This window comes from Mirounga leonina, unplaced genomic scaffold (genome assembly GCF_011800145.1).
Source record: "Mirounga leonina isolate KUSES-001 unplaced genomic scaffold, KU_Mleo_1.0 Mir_173, whole genome shotgun sequence".
Classification (NCBI taxonomy): Eukaryota; Metazoa; Chordata; class Mammalia; order Carnivora; family Phocidae; genus Mirounga; species Mirounga leonina.
The window spans coordinates 21,991,856-22,011,119 of record NW_023270447.1 but is presented as its reverse complement, the minus strand read 5'-3'; the positions used below and the strand labels follow the sequence as shown (position 1 = coordinate 22,011,119).

Here is a 19,264-nt window from a genome sequence, read left to right as displayed (position 1 = left end):
TGATTCATTTACTCTTTACAGCGCCACTTGCATGGATATTAAATCTTATTGACCACAGATGAATTTTAATTTCAGATTGGTGATAGATTTTTCCATCAGCTCTGATAGTATGTTTGACTTTTTCATCATTAACCCAGGCAATCACACAGCACTGAGTTATTGCATTGAAACAAAAAGTGCACACTTCACTTGGTAATTCTTTATGGATTTACAATAGGAACTTCATTAATGTCTGTTGTAAGGATCACAAAAAAAAAAACAACATTTATCTGCAAATAGGAATTTAGCAAGCTTCAAAAGGCTCAGGAAAAAATATTAGACTTCTTTGTCTTCTGTAATGCATTTTCTTAATGCTGTGTGTGGGGAAAATGACTAATATTTGAAAACTTGTAACCATTTAAAATTATACTGCCATATTTTAATGCTGATTTTTATCATTTTCCCTTACTCAAATTTATGGTCTAAGTTTAAATTTATTTTCCATTTGTTTATTAAGTAAATGGCAATTATACCAAATACGCACACTTTTCTTTGTTTAATTTACTAATATGGGAAGCTACCTAGCATACCATTTTAAGAATAGAAGTCTAATTTTTTATTGCAAATGAACCAGTCACCATCGATGAGGCATTTTAAGCTTCGTTAAGGAATGCCAGTACATATAAACGCTTAAGGTTTTTATTTTTTGAATTGTAATGAAGTGAATCTATAGGGCAGAGTTGAGAACAATGGATAGGTAACATAAGTGTTTTGAGATAACCATTTCAATGTAGAGGCAAAGCCATTTCCAATTATACTTGGGAGCAAAAAAAAAAAAAGGCAACAAAAGAAATGTGCTAGGAATAAAATGGTTGATCTCTTCCCCATCCCCTCCCATGTAAAAGCGTAGTTTTTTGCAAGTTAGATCTTAAGTTTGTTGCTGGTTTTATACCATTTCTTTCCCTGACTTAACAAAGTACAAGAAATGATTGTTGCAGCTCACCACCGTGCCGCGTGAGGATTCAGGGACATGGAGACAAGATGGAAAACGTAGTCAACCGTGCAGTGCTGCATACAGGCAGTAGCCGCATTCGCTCGGGACTAAGTGCAAAGGGCATGTAGTGAATAGGAGCAGGGTCTCCCGGTGCTGTCTCATTGGGTACAAGATGGCGTAAGTTGAGAGGTTTCAGGGAGGAAAGCTGGAGAAACATCTGGTTTGCATGGTTATAAGATTGCATGTATTGTGCCTTTCAGATGAGTCTTCTGTTCTGCACACTTTTTTCAGGATGGGAGAGGTAGGATGTTCGGTTTGGATCGCAGAACGTAGTAGGCAACCAGAAAGAACTAGCTGGTATATACGTCCCTTAATGTCGGAAGCCAAAAACAGACAGATGGCCTTCAAAAAGTAATAGCTCTTAAAAGGCAGAAGGAAGTATGACTTAAGGTTATGTTCTTGTCAGACATTGGTAAGAAGCTGTGTTTTGGGGGCGATGTTAATTAAGAACATTTCCCTGTTGGCATAAGTGTCTCACAGATTTGCCCTTGGTGCTCAGCTCGCCACGAGCACAGTCAATTCACAAGGTGGTTTTTGTAAATAAAGGTTTTGGGCAAGCTGAACGTGGTCCAGAGAGATACTAATGAGAGGGCAAGGGGAAAGAGGTAATGAAAACACACTTCCTGGTGGAACATAAACTGCCTCTTGGACCTAGAGAATGCTTGACAATTATTTTCCCAAATCCCTGTGGTGTTTCCTTTCTGGAGGAGATGAGATGGGGAGAAATGACAAACCGCCCCACTTTATTATTTTCTTCTCTCTTCTCATCCTCCATATTTTTGGTAGGGAAAATTGGACATCAATTTTGGCTGTTTTCCTTTTATTCACCGAACCAATTACGTTTTTAGTGCATGATGCATGATAAATATAGCCAAGCTCCTCTGGCTTAAAAGTAATGAGTTGATTATACACCCCTTCTTTAAAGGCCGCTAATTGTATAGAAAGCATAGGTCCCCATCATCTGGTCCCTTTAAACTTCTATTCTCCTGAAATTTGTTGCCAATGTCTGGGATGTGTAGTTTAGCTGTTGTTCTGCATCATTGGCCTTGGTATATCCTGAGAAAAAATAATTTTTGAGTTTATAAATCCTGTAGTGTCCTGAGTGAAATCTCAGACCACTAGTGTTCAAGGATCTACAAAATTTTATAGCCTGTATCATTTAAAGGAGGCTGGGCCGTCCTCAGGAGAATACTGCCTTCTGGAGAGTTACGTAAATACAATCAGGAATTGTGGCTAATTTTTTTTTTTTTTCCCCCTAATTTTTGCCTGCTCTGGAATTCTTTCTTCCACTCGAGTGGCTGTTCGATCTAGAATTATCTGCGCTTTTTAGTAAAATACAAGCTCACATCTCTTTAGTTGGAGGAAAATTTAGCAAGTGTTCTAGTTTACATATCACTCCGCAGTTCCCCTGTAGTTACATAATTGGTGTTGTGTGTGTCCATCGTAGAGGACATTTGATGCTCATTTATTAAATATGCTCGCTGGCTGCCACCGCATCTTTGTTCTGGACAGACAAATTACCTTTCTCACACTGAGCTTCCACTCTGGGGAATTAAGCCTCCACCACTTTAATTAGCTTGGAAGTGGGGGGTTGCAGTTCCTAATAGACTTGAGGCTTTTTAGTAAGTTAGGGAAAGGGTGAAACGAGAACTTCCTGGGAAGCTCAAAATGTCATTTAAAAACCATGAAAACCTAATATATATTATTTCATTTTGGTAATTGCAAACAGATTGTATTTGACGACTGTGTGGATTATCATTTCTAACTTAGACATGAAAGTTAGACTTCCCTTGAACTATGTTTTTTAATTGAGCACAAGTCATTCACATATTACACATGTTTGATTCGTATGTTTACAATAGTTTATGTAATATTAAGTGACATAGCAGATAGGAGTTACTAAGTGAAAAGTAGTATCTGAATATTTGTATGTCTGTGGGTGTGCACGTGTGTGTATGTATAACATATACCCATATATACCCAAATATACATATTTCAGCACATACCTTTAGGCTGAGAAGGACATGGGTGAGTGGATGTCATGTGGGGATATCAGAATGATCACTGCCAATATTTGTTTAGCTTTTATTACGTGCCAGGCACTGTTGAAAGTGCTCCATCTGTATTATGTAATCCTTATAACAGCCTTATTATCCCTACTTTCGAGATGAGGAAACTGAGACCCAGAGTAACTTTGCCAGAGGTCACCCAGTTGAGCATATTATGCCAAAACCTCCTTGTGGGGCACTTGGCTCTGCATGTGCATTTATGATGCTCCTACCAGGCGAGATGTAATTCATTCTTATTTAGAAGAGAGTTCAGCAATTCATTGTAGAACTTTACACCAGAAACTTTCTGCAAGTCCATTTATTGTCTCATTTTCTCTTGCTAGTAAAACTGCAGAAAATGTTATGCGTTAGTTCTTCGCTGCCGGAGTAAGTAGAGAGCCTCCATCAAGTCACAGTTGGAAAGTAATCTAATAAAAGAAGATTAGTGAACCTAGAGGAGACCAAAGCAGTCATGTTTGAGTTTAATATCTCAAATTGAGCATTTTAGCTAAGATGCCCGTTTGTATTTCTTGCAGGTCTGCTAAAAGGTCAGAGGAATGCAGAATGCGTGCCTTCATCTCAGATTTTGTTCATCACAGGCGAATCCCACGCGTCTTCAGTAGACAAGTCACCTCTGTAGCTAGAGCCCCAGTGCCGGCGCCATGCATTGCACCTTCTTTAGTCTTGATTGCCCTTCCCGCATTTATTGGTGTATTAAAATGACTGAATATGAACATTAAGGACTCCATGAACCTGGGCTAATGGGAGACTGTAGAGAAAATGAAAAAAGATCCACCGGAGGACATCTTGGGGGGGCGGGGGGAGGGAGCTTGGGAGGAGGGAAATGACTAATGAAGCTAATTAAAAGAAGCATTCAAATCTGCTTTCTACCCTCATTAACAATTAGCAGGGCACTGGCCAGAGTTTGTACCCTGTGTTTTACCTTAACAACATTCTATTTGCTCTTTGTATATTTAAGTGTTGTAAGGAAATGTGTTTCAATCAAAACTGAACATGAGATAAAGGAAAGAGATGTGGCTTTTGTGATATTCTATCACAAACACTTTTATTGTATCTCTGTAAAATACAATGTATGTATGCATGTAAGTGTTTTCGTCCTAATGTTGCTACTTCCATGGCAAAGGAAAAAAAGAACGAAAAGAAAAAAATTGGAAAAAAAAAATCAGGCTCATAGCAGCTACTGTGTAGAAATTTCCCCCTACTTCTAATTTGCTGAATGAAGAAGAAAAATCTTTTATTTGTGATATTTTCAGAGACATTTGCTCTAGTATGGTGTATTTAAATAATAAAAACTTAAAAATATTCGATGGAGTTTGGATTTAAACACTGCTTTTTCTCTTCTGTATTTTGGAAAATTTACAAGTTTTTTTGTTTGATACCAACTTCGTCGAGGGAGGTGTTGCGTATATTTATTTAGCTCTGGGCCAATAAGGTTTTCTTCGAGTTACTTAACCATGCCGTTTTTGGCAGGGCTACAAAGCAATGTTTCTAACGGAGTCCTTTTTATAAGTTCAGAATATTCTGGTATCTTATGCACTTCATTACACTCCTATATCACAGTGAATCTTTTGTGTTTATATATAAATATTTGTTCGATTCTTCAGCTATTCTGTTGATTCTTTCTTCCTCAATAGGAAAGCCTTGGGTATTGATGAAAAGCATGCTAAAGACTGTGACCTCACCCTCTTCTTCTCTTCACCAAGCTTCTGGCTTCTGAAGGAAATAGCATTTCTAAACCATACCTGTACATATTGTGAAGTTTCTTGAGTCGTTAGGGACCCAGAGCTCTTGTACAGACGTCTTCAATGGGTGAAGCAGCCATTTCCTGGTGAGCTTTTAGACTCCTGTGGTCTGCTGTGTGATTTGTTTATTTGGTTTTGCTCTTACACTCCTCTGTCGGCTCTGCCTTTCCATATGTGTGGGGTAGGATTTGGATTTCACTTAGTAGTCATCTTGAGATAGGCAGTGGCTAGTTCTGGGCTGCAGCATGTCCCCAATAGCGCCTGCATTGCGTGCAGAGGTGCCCTGTGGAAAGCATGTGCGGGCCAAGGACTCGGGGCAGGGGGGTGGGGGGGCGCCTGGCCAGCGTTAGAAGGAGGAAAAAGCCAAAGAGGCTGCACTACTAGGCTTGGGAGCAAATCTCAACTACAACTTCGATCACAGGTTCCTAAAATCAGGTGTGTGTATAATGCTACTTTAAATATCCTTTCTAAAAATGGCATTTGTTTTCTTTTCTCTTGTTCCAGAAAAGCTCCCAACGTAGACCTCTCAGAACAGGTTAGATAGAGAGAAATAGCTCGGTACATCTCAGCTAGCAGTCAGCTTCCGTTTGGGATCTTCTGCTTTCAAAGACTGTCACAGTCCGGGAAGAAAAAATCAGTTGCTCAAAACTATGAATCTCCTGTAGGAGAATTGAAAGGTAGAGAGTTAAAGTGAATAGTACTATTAGAGCTTTATGGAAAGAAAATGCAAGAAAAAGAAATGAACAAAATCACAGACCTAACAGTATCTGTTTGAGTTAAATCCTTGGGGAATTTCTAGGAACCAGTTCTGGTTCTTACATTTTTTTTTTTTCTTTCCCTTTAAGATACTTTAAAGGAATGTGGACTCTTCAGGACAGAAAGGGAGAGATACGTTAATAAGAATGCAAGCATCCTCTCTATTCTTTTTGGCATAAGCACTCATGTCCCATCTAGTGCAGAAATTCAAAGGGGATAGTTAATAACTTAGTAAGTAATACAGTGTGGCGTTTGGCGATGTGGAGGGCTCAGGTCATTAAAGACTTTAAATGAACTATTATATGGCTGGCTCCTCAAGCGCTGCTGCATATTTAATAACGAGCTTCTAAAAGCATTTCTTAAGTTGCAGACCTATAAGATTACAAATGTCACTCATGTTAGTATAATCCACATGCAAGTGATGAAGCCTTCTCTTTGATGTGCTAAATTGGAGAAGGACTAATGGAGCTATGAATATACAATAGAACATATTTAAGTAGTAGTCTTGCTTTAGGTAAAACACTTTCTTGAAACCAGAGGCATTTCAAACAATAAAACCCGGCTCTAATGGGGATGCTCTGTGTGGATAGAGAGCTCCTAAAAACACTCAGGTTTATTCTGATGCGAGCAGTGATTGTGTTCCTCCCCCAACCCCAACGTGGCTTAGGAAAAAAAAAAAATCCAGCAGCTTGTTCACCTCTCATCCACTGCATTTGTGATGTTAGTGAGATGTACTCCATTCTTTTGAAAGGACTTATTTAATATTAACCACATCATAGAGCAAGATGGCCCCCAGTCCCTATAAGCAAGTGCAATTAAATAAAAGCAAATGTTACTGAGCCCTGCTGAACTCTTGATTTAAAAAAAAAATGTTTATGAGAACATATAAATGTCTCAATCATGCAAATTGTCACTCTTGCTAATGAAACAATTTTGTAAAAAGATTGTCCTCTGAAAGGGTTTAATGTTTTTTTGTTTTTGTTTTTGTTTTTTACCTGTCTACTTAGATTTACACATCCTGAAAGGCAGGAGAGCCCGGAAGAAGCTTTCCCAAACCAAATCGTTTGCCACAAGAAACTATTTCCAGCTCTTCATGATTTATTAGGAAATAGTTTAACACAGACTGTAGTGTCTTATAAAATGCAAAATGAGAAAACAGTCACACCAAATGAAGCCTGTGAAATTGTCATCCTCTTACTATTAACTGTATTTAAATTCTTTCTTTTGCTCTCACTAACACTGATATTTGAAACAATCATCTAAAATGAAGCTCTTAAATGGCTTTAAGTGTCAATATAGTAAGATTCTAATTTGTACTACTATTTATATAAAATATTTCTTAGGACCAATAAATTATACAACAGTGAGTCCAAGAGCTATATATCAAGGCACCAGGAAAGAGTTTCCCTGTGGCCTAAATAATTGTACTTAAATTGAGAAGAGGTTGTCCAGAGACTCCTTCACCAGGGCATTCTATCCTGGGAGCTCCTGCACCTAAGACTTGGAGACACATTTACAAGTTGATGTCACTTGTCACTTTGTTACTAAGACTCACCTATTGTCAGTCCAGCCAAGTCACAGAAATGCTTATTGCAGTTAAATAGCGATTTGTTTCCATGAAACTGCAATTAAAGTATTACTGAGCAGCCATTTTAGATTGGCAATGCCCTGAGCGCATGTTAAACAGCCAGCAAGTCCCACTTGCAGAGCCTGAGACCCGACTAGCAGCAAAGTGTAACCCATTCACTGGCCTTGGGTATCTAGTTAAGAGGCATTTGTAGCCCTCTGCTCACATCGTGAACACGCTGAGAGCAATGACAAGTCAGGGCCGATTTTTGGAAGGTGAACTTGCAACTTACCTCAAGTGAATACAATTTTCAGTTGTACAAGAAGTGCTTTATGCTAGTAGATATGTGCCTGTTTCCTAGAGGGAATGTTTTCGAGTTCAGATTGATTCTGCTGAGAATGGACTGCAACTCGGAGGCCTCAGGCCAATAATGTACTGCAGGTCCTGACATGTTACAGCTGTGTAAACAGGGCCATTCTATCTCCTAAATCACAACTAATAAAGCAGAGGATGAAAATCAATTGATTCTGTTATAAGTTCTTTGAATGACACTAGAAAGTTGTTTAATGACTCTGTTAGAATGGACAAGCCTGGGTTTAGCCACCAAAAATAACCTCTTTTAATCCTCTCGCTTCCCTCAGAAACAGGACAGGATAGCCTTTCCCCGCGCTAGCATCCCCACCACCACATCCAAACCTGCTGGGGGAAGGAAAGCATCAGAACTGAGCTCCTCCAGCTGATCTAAACTTGAGGATTTGTTGAGTGAGAAAGGTGAAGTGCAAAGGTTTTACTGAAAATGCGAAACATTGATGTAAGATCCTGAGAGAGAAAAGGATTTTAGAGGTGGTGTTTTAAAATGCAATTAGCACTGAATTCTAACTAGCTTGGAAACAATCATTAGCTCAAGAGAACAGGATGCATCTCACCTTCCTTCGGCCTAGAAAGTTCTCCCCTACCTCGAATCAAAAGGTTTACGTCCTCAACTTTTTCAAAAATAATTTCCTTGTGCAGTGCATTTATTTGTAGGCTTTCGCCTGTGTTTGAGCTGCGATTTTTTTTTTTTTTAGTAAGAGGAAAACAGTTTCTTCCTAAATTAATTTTTCATTTGCAGTGTATTGAGTGCTTTTAGGAACTGAAAAGAGAAAATCTGGAGACAAACTGAATTTACAAATGAAGATTAATTATGAAAGCTGGAAAGGAAATTGCTTGCTTGGGCTGCAATTGTATACCTTTTTCTTTATTTAAATAAGGTTAGGTAGAGATGGGTGTGTCTTAAGTACCTCAGATCCCTCTAAGGCCTTGATTCAGTTTCTGTCATCAATCATGGGCCTTCCGCCTTCCATAAACCTTAACATCTTTAACTAGAATGTGTAATATAGTAACTTTATCTTGGAGTTGTGGAGTGCTTTGTAAATGTATTTCTATGTTCACATTTACAGTGAACAAGTTCAAAACACGTGTTATCTCAGTCCTCACAATAACCCTCTTGATTATTATTGCCTCGGTTTTGAGGTCATGAAGGGTCAGGGAGGTGACGGTCTAAGCAGGACCAGGACGAGAGGGAGGCAGCAAATGGGTGCTCTCCTTGGGTGCAGAATTTAAGGGAGTGCCAAAGAATCAATAATCAAGATAATGTTTTAATGCAATATTTTTAAATAGGAAATGAATGCAAAAACATCTATGGTGAACAAAACATCACAATTTTAAATAAAGGCAGGATCGGAGTTACTTCTCTTGACTTTTGCCTCAGGCTCCAACATGGCTGGGCAAGAGTGCCAGAGCTGCTATTTGAACCCTGGCATTTGGGGCATTTTGGGAGAATTGCTTTATAAATTGTTAGGCTGTGACAATGACATACTTTATTCTATGAGCTATAGGTTTTTTTCTCCCCTTAAAAAACTAAAGTATTGCATTTTGTCTTTATCCAACCTGGAATACCGACTCCTTTGGCTTGCCTGCATATTTTAACCTTGCTCTAAAAGAAATTTCTGTTCAGTTTTGACAAATCTCAACTACTTTGTGAATGAGTAATTAAGTATTGTTGGTAACAACTCTGCCTGTAAGTTGTTGTGGAGGAAAAAGAGCAAGACTTCAATAATCATGTTAGTCCAGAGAGTAAAATGGATGACTGTGTCTAACTATATCCCATACAAAGTAGTAAATGGTATGTTTCAGATGTTTGAATTGAACTGTCTTCAGTCTGCAGATCACTGCGGCAAATAACAGGTCAATGAATTCAGTTATATGAAAGTGGCATACTTCTGTAAGTATAAAAGAGGTAATATACACACAATTTTTGTAGAAAATTTTTACATGTTCCAGCATGATGTGAGAAACGGATATATAGTGGAAGAACTAATATTCATATTTGTTATTTTAAGATGGGAGAGCACAGAAATATTCAAATGGAACAGATTATACCTTTAATTACATCCAAATATGATTCTGAGCCGAGTTTTAAAATTTTGTTGGCTGTACTTTCTATTTTCCCATTAATTGCTAGAATCCAAAAAGATCTCAAAATTTGTAAATAAATTACTATAACACACCATTAAATCCAAGCTGCCTTTAATACAAAGAGGAAAAAAAAATAGCTAAGGAAAAATTTCTACTCGATTTAATAAAATAAAAATTTCTACTCTAAATAATAGTTATTTTTATGTTGATATAATGGTTAAGCAAAAAAAAAAAAAAAAAGACTTTTGGTTTTGGCTCAGGTTCCCGAGTAGTGGATTTTGGTGCCAAAGTACCAGTTCTCAAAGCCCATTATGTCTGTATGTTATTTCATGGAGTATCTCGGCCCAATGAGTCTGCAGGCTATTTTTTAATCTTTTATTCTGCTATGTGCAAAATGAGACTTAAGTTAGCCAATAATATGTTTTTTTCCAGTCTGAAGACTAAATTACCCTTCTCATTGGATATGGATGGATATACATATATCCTCTTCAGGTGTAAGGACCTGAAAAAAATGTATAGACCAATACGCAGTCGATTCAAAACTACAGAATGTTGATTGTAAAGAACAAGATACTATGTATTTGTGATGTGTGTATTATGACCTAAGCTCATAAAATCAGTAAATTTCATCTGGTACCATCACTGAGGCGTAGGCAGGATTGATACCAGGTCGTGAGGCTGCAAGACCCATGCTCTCAACCACTGACATACACTCCTCTCTATAGTATGACCGAAAACCACCGTACATTCCAGTTTTTCAGCAAATGCCATCCATACCCAGAGACGCATAATCAGTACAAGCAGTAGCCTGCATAGTGTTTCTCAGCTAGTTTTTTGTTGGTATTGTTTTCTTTCGTTGTTGGCAGGAGATGGGCATAGACGTTTATAGAATTTATAGTAGATAGGATATTTTCTCTTAAGCTTCTAGGCTATGGAGAAATTTCTATCTTGAGAAAAAGGGAGTAGAGAGAATGGAAGGAGCACTTGTCTACGTAAATCGCTCTTCAAGGGAGGATTGAGGGGCTGGAGTCTCGCCGCAGATTGGGAAGAAAGCTGGACAGGCTCCCCAGACACCCTCACCACGCACGCACCCCGTTTACAAGCCCCTCTTCCCCCACCCCACAGAGGATGCTATTACGGTGCAGGATGCAACTCAGGCTGTGGTTTTCTGTACTGCAAGCCTGTGCACGGCTGTGACATCAGGACGTTTCAGACATGAGCAACATTGGCAGTTTTTAAGTTGATGTGATACAGCATTTGGTGACGCTTCACAGGTGTGTCAGGGAGTGCCGAACTGAAATGAAAATTGCAATAGAAAAAAAGCAGACTCCGATGTTCTTGATGAAGTTTGGGGTACCACCGTGGCAAGAAACATTGCCTCTGGTTTGTTAAAGCTACAGCCGCTAGAAATCTAATCCTTCCCTTCTCTGAGAGTGAAATGGAGCGGTGGGGCCGGGAAGTGATGGAGGGGGCAGGTTTGAGTTTTCTGATTTGTTACTGAGTGAATCAGGCAGATAAACAGGCTTGATTTTCAAAGGACAGGCAATCCTAAATGGATTTCTGACACTGAGGCTTTTAGCTCGGTCTTTCTTCCTGGGGATGGGTGTAATTCACCAACCCCATCAGTTACCTCATGCTGTAAGCAATTGTTTTTTTTTTACCCTAACTAGTAAAACGTGTTCTAAAATCTTTTTTTTTTTTTTTTTTAAAAGGGGAAAGATTCTGGCTGGCTTTGGTGCTCTTGAAAGCCAGACTGTCTTTGCTCTAAGCCAAGCAAAGGTGTAACTGTAATATTTTTCTCCCTAAGTTGTGTTTTATATATGTATTTTTTTTAGCCCAGGATTTGATTTCCAACAGGCCCACCAAAGGATTCTGCCTCTGGAATCCCCTTATTTTGCATGCAGATGGCATGTTAATGAACTCATTACTGTGCATTTTATCCAGCTCTGGACAGATTTGTGACATTATTTTTCAAAACAAAACGGGGTTAGGCAGTTGGTTGGTTGGGTTTGATGAGAATTGGGTGACTAAGTTAAAAAAATGTTTCCCCAAACATTACCAACCTGCTCAGGGTTGCTGCTAAACATTCTATAAAACTATTCCTATCCCCTCCAACTGCCCCCCAAAAAGGTTCTTTGATTTCTTCACATTCCTAGAGACTTATAGAACTGGGTGCCTTCCAGAAGGTGTGTGGTCCAATTCCATTCTAAAAGTAGGTAATTCTGGGCTTGCTTTTTGATTCCTTGGGTGTCTATGGTCATCTTGTGTATCTCTTTTAGGTTTTTGGACCAACTAAAGGAAGAGGCAGTCACTGTTGTCTTAAGGCGAATGCTATGAAAATTAATAATGGGGTATTTACCCTGTATTCTGTGCTTTGTAGATTTTTGAGGATGAAGGTACTCATGCTTCCCCACCCTCCTCTTTTATTTTAGAGCAGGTAATAAAGAACATATTGCATTTGTATTGTGAAATAAACACCAAACTGGGACTCAGGAAACACTTGGAATTTAATTCTACTCCTGAAGGGAAGTCAAAGGGAACCTGTCATCACATTTGTCTTTCCAATCAAATATTAGCCATGGGCCAATCGTTTACTCTTACTACCTCATTTTGCCCATCTGTTAAATAGGAGTTTACTAATCACAGCTATATTTGGCAATGCATTAAATGAGTCATTTGAAGATAAAAGGGCTTTATATCCTAAGGATGGCGCTCCTTTGGATTGAAACGATGGAAAATATAGTCACTTCTCTGATTTAAGGGTTAATTATAAGGCCTTCAATTTACTTTGAAAATTATTTTAGCCAATTCTTGCCTGTCCTCTCTAATGAAAGGGGAATAATAATGTAGATTAATTCAAAACAATCGATTACGCTCAAATAATTTATTTTTGGTTTAGAATATAATATGTAATCCTTTTATTTTTTAAAAAAAGTATTTTCTGAGCAGTTTTAGGTTCATAGAAAAATTGAGACGAAGGTACAGAGATTCCCCCCATACCCCCCGGCCCCGTACATGCGGCTCTCCCCCACTATCAACATCCCCCACCAGAGCGGTACATTTGTTACAACTGATGAGCCAACACTGACACATCATAATCACCCAGAGCCCATAGTTTACAGAAAGGTTCACTCTTGGTGTTGTACAGTCTATGGGTTTGGACAAATGGATAACGACATGCATTCATCATTATGGTATCGTACAGAGTATTTTCACCACCCTAAAAGTCCTCTGTGCTCTGCCTATTCATCCCTCCCTTACCCCACAATCCCTGGCAACCACTGGTCTTTTTTACTGTCTTCACAGTTTTGCCTTTTCCAGAATGTCAAATAGTTGGAATCATTCAGTATGTAGCCTTTTCAGATTGGTTCTTTCACTTAGTAATATACATTTAAAGTTTCTCTATGTGTTTTTAATGTCTTGATAGGTCATTTCCTTTTAGCACTAATAATATTCCATTGTCTGGATGGACCACAGTTTATTTATCCACTCACTTACTGAAGGACATCTTGGTTGCTTCCAAGTTTCGGCAATTATGAATAAAGCTACTATAATTATCTGTGTGCAGGTATTTCTCTGGATATAAGTTTTCAATTATGTAATTTTTGGAAGCAAGGTAATAATGCTTTTGTTAGGCAAATGTTACACAACATAAACTCAGACCAAATGGTGGTGGAAGGTAGCTCAGGAGAGAAATGAACATTTATTCAACACTGATATATGGGCCATACATTTCTTTTCTATGTCATCCCCAGCATACAGCTTGAAGATGTTACTACTCCTACATCTGCAGCTGTGGGAGCAGGGACTTGGAGAAGTTAAGTAATGTGCTCAAGGTCATCAACTAGTTATTAGAAAAAGGTGAAACTGACCCCAGAGCATTATCGATAGGTTCTCATGGCCTCTCATTGGGGAAAGTGTAGCAGGACTAAAGCTTTTACCACAGCGAATCCCCTGGCTGGCAAGTCTACTATCAGATAATGGAGTTATACTGTACATGTAAAACCATGGCAAACTCGTGGATGTTAAAAATGTTTGATTGCCCTTGGGAAAAGACGATGATCTAGGTGTCATTATTTACATATGAAAATAGTCGTCGTGCCCTCTTGACCATACACTTTCCTCCGAAAGGGTAAGACCCTTGATTTCCCACTTCGTGGCTCTTGGAGGAAGGAGAAGGAATTGTCATTTCCTATTGTCTAGCAATTCAATCAGAGCTAACGCTCACTGAGCTCAGCACTGACATGCAACAACTCGTTTCTTTCTCACAAGAAACCTGTAAAGTCAGTTTTATGAATCCATTTTGCACCTGTGGAAACTGAGACTTCGAAGGGTTGGGGAGCTTGCCTTGTATGGTTAGTACACGGTCAAGTGACAGTCGAACCCACGTGTGCCTGAACTACGCGGTGACGTGCCAGGTGCTGTGCCTCATTTAACTTTTGTGACAGTCCCATCAATGGCACTGTTGTCATCCTACAGACGGGGAAGTGGAGGTTCTGAAAGTCTGCGTGATCTTCCCGACGTGCCATGACCCAGAACCGGGCTCCCTCTGCAGGGAAGCCCGACTCTATGGAACCTCTGTTGCTCGTTTGTAGAATAAACGGGGGGGGATGTCTAACCCTTGGGCCATTCGTGGCCTCAGTCTTAGAGGTCTTCAGAAGCACTTTAGAATTATTTTCTTCACCATCTAGAAAGTGATCAAATCTCATTAGCTACTGTTAAGATAATGTGAGTTGAGCTCTGGGTTGGTTAGCATATTTTTTTCTTTACATTTTCTAAAAATGGCTGCAATTGTGAGTCACTCTCATTTATCAAAGGAGGCTCGCTATATCTGTAGCATTTATTTTTTCCATTTTCTATGAGGTAAACCTTGGCTGGAACATATTTTAATTTCATTTGACCCACTTTACTCCATGTTGCTTTGGACAAGTGCAAGTCTCTTCTGAATTTGCTTATGGCCTTTGCAGGGAGGCAAGGTGAAGATCGTGGACATTTGCAAACTGGGTCTTCAAGCCTCACTCAAACTCAGTAGGTGGATTTTAGGATAGAAACGTAGATTCTGGTGCAGTGGTCTTTAACATATGGATTCAATGTGGGTTCGATAGTTGTGGAATTCGTTAGCTCTTCCTCTGAGGCTGGAACCGCCTCCTCTGTGAAGCTTTTTTGGGTTTCCCAAGTACATTTGAGATTCTTCTAATGGATTGAAAGAATTTGTTTTCCAACCAGAACGAGAGCTCCTGGAAGACAAGAATGCATCTCATTTATTTCTGTATCCTTGCTACTAGAAGAGTGCCTGGCATCAGTGGATCTTTGTTAAATGACTCAATAAACAAGTGTATGAATGAATGAATGAATGAATGAATGAAAGAAAAGATGGATTACCTGCAGGCTTCTGGGTTGATTTAGTTCTGAGCTGCTGTTATCTCTTTCCGGGCAGAGCTGCAGTCCTGCCTGATGTGAAAGGAGTGGAATTACAGTTTGCCCTTAAACATCTTTGACTTCTGTTGATTACAGCCAGGCCTTTAAAATGATTTTTACCCCAGTGACCCCCCCCCCCCGCCGGGTGGATCATCCTTCATTCCTAAGAATGTTAGCATCTTTCCATCCTGGGAGCTCTACACTCATGACAGGAAATGTGCACACATGCGAGAGGTCAAAAACCAGTTTTCTAGAAACCACGTCCTAGAAGCTGCAGAGCCTCTTGAAACATACATTTGGACTACCTTTACCCTTTGTATGATTTTCTCAAAATACTACTCCAGGGGTTATTTAAAATCTTTCTTTCGGAACCATGCAAAGAATCAGTTCCCACATACGTGAAGAACTAAGTAGCCTTATGAAGGTTTTGGGAAAGGTCCTTTTGTTTTCTGTTAGTGGACAATCTTGTTTTTAAGTCACTATCTTGGGCTTGTGACTATCTGGAAAAGGCTGTCGCTGTCATCAGGTACATGGATTGGTGGGCTGAGGTGGTGGTGGTGGGGGGGGCAGAAGGGGAACCAGATTAAGGAGATTTCCTTTGTTGGGCTGGATTTTCAAATCCTTTGTTGAGCCGGAGCGAAGATAAAGCCTTACTACAAATGCAGTCAACTCCATTTCCCAAGCAGTGGCATAAAAACAGCCCGACTGTTGCCTTCCTTCCCCCCAAATTCCACAATCTATAAATAAGCATTCCTAACGTGTGCCCTTTTAGGCCAACTCGCAGCCCGGAGCTAATGTTTTACAGCAGAGTTATGAACCCCTAAAAATACAGGTTTGGGCCACAAACGATGGCAGGCCCGTAAGTATAGCAGCAGTATTGGGCACCACTATAATACGATGAAGATTTCACCATCTAATACCTAAATCTCCATTAGTAAATTCCACAGCTCAGTAAGTTTGCTTCATTATCTTATTAGGTAAAAAGAGCAAGCCAGTGCGCCCTGACCAAGTCAGCCCGTCCAGAATGCTAATAGATGTAGCACTAAATTATTCTCCTCTTTTAAAGAGTTGTGTTAGTGACATTTTGTTTTTATCAAGGAATGCAATTAGACTTCAGCCTTAATATCTCTGAGGCTGTCACATCCCTGAACTCCGCAGCTCTGCTTGCCAGCCGCAATCAGAAATAACTCTGTCCCTTCAACTTAATGAAAAAGAAGTACTTGGCCATAAACTTGTAGTCATCCTCTATCCAATCATATTGTCTTGAGTAATTAAAATGATTAGCTTAATTAGCTTAATTAACTAAATTTGACTACAGGACATGGCCATATGGTGAAGCAAAACAAAGATGGGAGCTAATTAAAGTTAAAATAATGCAGGTTTTAATTAACTCAACCCCTAGGCATCAACATTTTCAAATTTATCCAAGCTGATAATTAAAAAGTCCTCTTGCCCAAGCAACATTTCTTCTCTGAGCTAATTAAATCTGGAAATGAATTAGCAACACGAAGCTCCAAATATTAATTCCTGCTAGAAGATGACTTCACTTCCTAATGAAATTAATTAGCTGCGCCGGACCTTCAATCAGACGCCAAACGCTGTCCGTGAACACAGACCTCATGTAATCTAGCGCAAGGATACAAGCCCTGGGGCAAGAATTTACAATAGTAATGAACACTCTTTAACTGGGTGCCTCTCCTAATACACCACAGGAACATGAAGATCCCTTTGTGCCATGGGCTTCCTCTCCTGTTTAAACAAGTTGGTCTCACAGAGAGTTAAAAAGTAGGTTGCAAACAATATTACCTGTAAAGCATACTGCGACCGGACTGGGGCTCATCACTTGTCCTTCTCTCCGCGGAGGTCGCGTGCGTGCATGCGCGTGTATGTATGTGCACGCGTGTGTGTGTACACACGCGTGTTCATGTGTGCAGGAAGAGAGAGGTAAGTATATCAAAGGTTTCATAAACTGGGACAGGAGTGACACCAGAACACGCGGGAGTTCGGGGCTGGGCTTCTGGTCTTCCTCTAACCAGCTGTGTGACCCACGGCAAAGCCTCTGACCTCTCTGGGCCTCTGTGGCTCCCCCTTTAAAAAGAGGAGAGCCGTGAGCTGTCCAAGGCCCCTTCTCGTGCGAACATTCTTTGGAACAATTCTGTAAAACTGGAAGGCCTGTTTGATCTTGACCAGGAGCTCGATGCCTGCTTCCAACCCTCAGCGGCCCCCTCCATCCTATAATTAAAGGCAGCGTACTCTGCACCACTCCAGGGCAGAGCACCGGCGCTTCTGGGGCGTGAGCGAAGGTAGTCACGTGGAAAGGATGCATTGTGGTAGTTACATTTCAGTGAAGTACCTGCTGGAAGGAAGGGCGAGATTTAAAGATGCTTCAAGCCGGCATTAGCCACAGAGGAACAGGCCTATTACGGCAGCCTGTTCCTGCCGCCATAGATAAAGTTGTGTCAATGCTTCCGTTATAAACCTCTGTTTCCAGGGGTTTACAACTGGGCTGTAAAAATGCATCCCACGTTGAGTCTGTGCCCATAAAGGCCTGACCTGGGACTCACATTTTGCATATTTCTATATAATCATCTATACCCATAGCTGCACACTTAATGGACACGCGTGAAGGCTCATGCAGGGACAGAGGCTCTCAAATTCGCCATAAGCAGGGACAAATATTTGGGTCAGTTTTATGGGAGCACAAAACCAAGAGCTCATTGCTGCCGTATGCTGCTATACTGTGGAGGTTCCTGGATGCCACGGTTACATTTTAGATTGTCCTCGGCATCAGATGAAGAGTTTTAGTGCATTTTAGATACTGGAAATGGCATTTCTGTTTGTCTAAAATATCCTTTCCCTCCTGTGAGGTAGCAGCTTGTAATTCCCAATTTTCCAAAGGTGGCTGCAGCAATATCGCCTATCCCACCTGCCCTTCAGGAAGCTTTTTTGCTACGCCCCCTCAAGAGATGGAGTCTAATCACCCTTCCCTTGAATCTGGGTGAGCTAGTGACTCATCTGTCACCCATGGAATGTGGCAGAAGAGGTGACCTCCAAAGGCAGCTCATAAGAGATGATGTGACTTCTGACTTCTTTTAAATACTTGCTCTTGAACTCTTGACCTTCAGTGTAATCAATCCAATTGCTCTGAGGCCGCCATGTTGTGAGGAAGCTCAAGCTCAAGCTTCTGGGGAGACCATGGAGAGGGAAAGAGACACAGAGAGAGTGACAGAGAGACAGGGGGTGGGGGGAGATGCCTGGCCAGCTCTAACCATTGCCTGTCTGCAACTGCATGAGAAGTTCCAAGTCCAGCCAAACCATTCCCCCATTCCTAGCCCACAGAAACCATAAGAGCTAATAGCATGCTGTTGATGTTTGAAGTCACTAAGTTTTGGGGGTGATTCCTTATGCAGTAATAGTAACCAGAACCAGGAAAAAAGAATTACTCAGGAAAGAGTTTCTAGCACACCCAGAACCCAAACAGATAGAACTGTTCAGACTTTTTCATAGATTGCTGTTAAATGACTATGGGGCTGGGGGCGGGGAGGGGCAGCAAAATGTGGAACTGGCAACTGGACTGGGTACCCGAGTTGTCTCCTATCCTGCCCCTGGTGAGTAGCAAGGTCTTGGGTAAGTCATTTTGTCTCTCTGGGTCATCATTCTACCACCAAGTGAATGAATTGGATTGTACAGATACTGAAAGTTTCTTCCAGCTTTAAAGATTTTGTGGTCCTCACCTCTGTGCTTCTATCTATAAAGAATCATAATATCTATGCTTGAGGTATCTTGTCAGGGCAGTGACCGTGACCTTCTCTCTTAGTGGTGTTGTCAGGAGGATCTTAGAGTTTCTGCAAGAAACTGATGCTACAAAGCATCAGTTGGGAATATATTTGTAAAGTCACTCACCTGCTCTCTTAGTCCTCCAACTTTCCCCCTGAAATCTTCTCATTCATTCATCAGTTCATTCATTCAACACATATTTGCTGAGCACCTGCTACTGTCAAACCCTTTTCTAGGCACTGGAGAAACAGCTGAGAATGACATAGAAAGAGTCCTGCTCTTGAGGAGCTGAGGTTTGAGTCAGGGAGGCAGCAAACAACTTGGTAGAGAAGGAACAAGATAATTTTAGATAGCAGTACTTTCTCTAAAGACAATAGAGCTTATTTGAGGGTGTTCCTTTGGTTAGTGGTCAGGGAAGGATTCTCTGACAAGGTGACTTGGACTG

At 40.4% G+C, this 19,264-nt stretch overlaps 1 protein-coding gene across 3 annotated transcripts in view; it reads left to right on the top strand.

The window, feature by feature from the left end:
- The window catches only part of LMO4 (LIM domain only 4), a 16,974-nt gene extending 12,548 nt beyond the window's left edge, over positions 1-4,426 (top strand). For all 3 annotated transcript variants that reach the window (XM_035018113.1, XM_035018115.1, XM_035018114.1), the window contains one exon: positions 3,618-4,426. In XM_035018113.1, coding sequence (XP_034874004.1) covers positions 3,618-3,626 — 9 coding nt within the window. In that variant the 3' untranslated portion in view covers positions 3,627-4,426. The remainder of the gene's footprint in view (positions 1-3,617) is intronic.
- Positions 4,427-19,264: the final 14,838 nt, after the last annotated feature.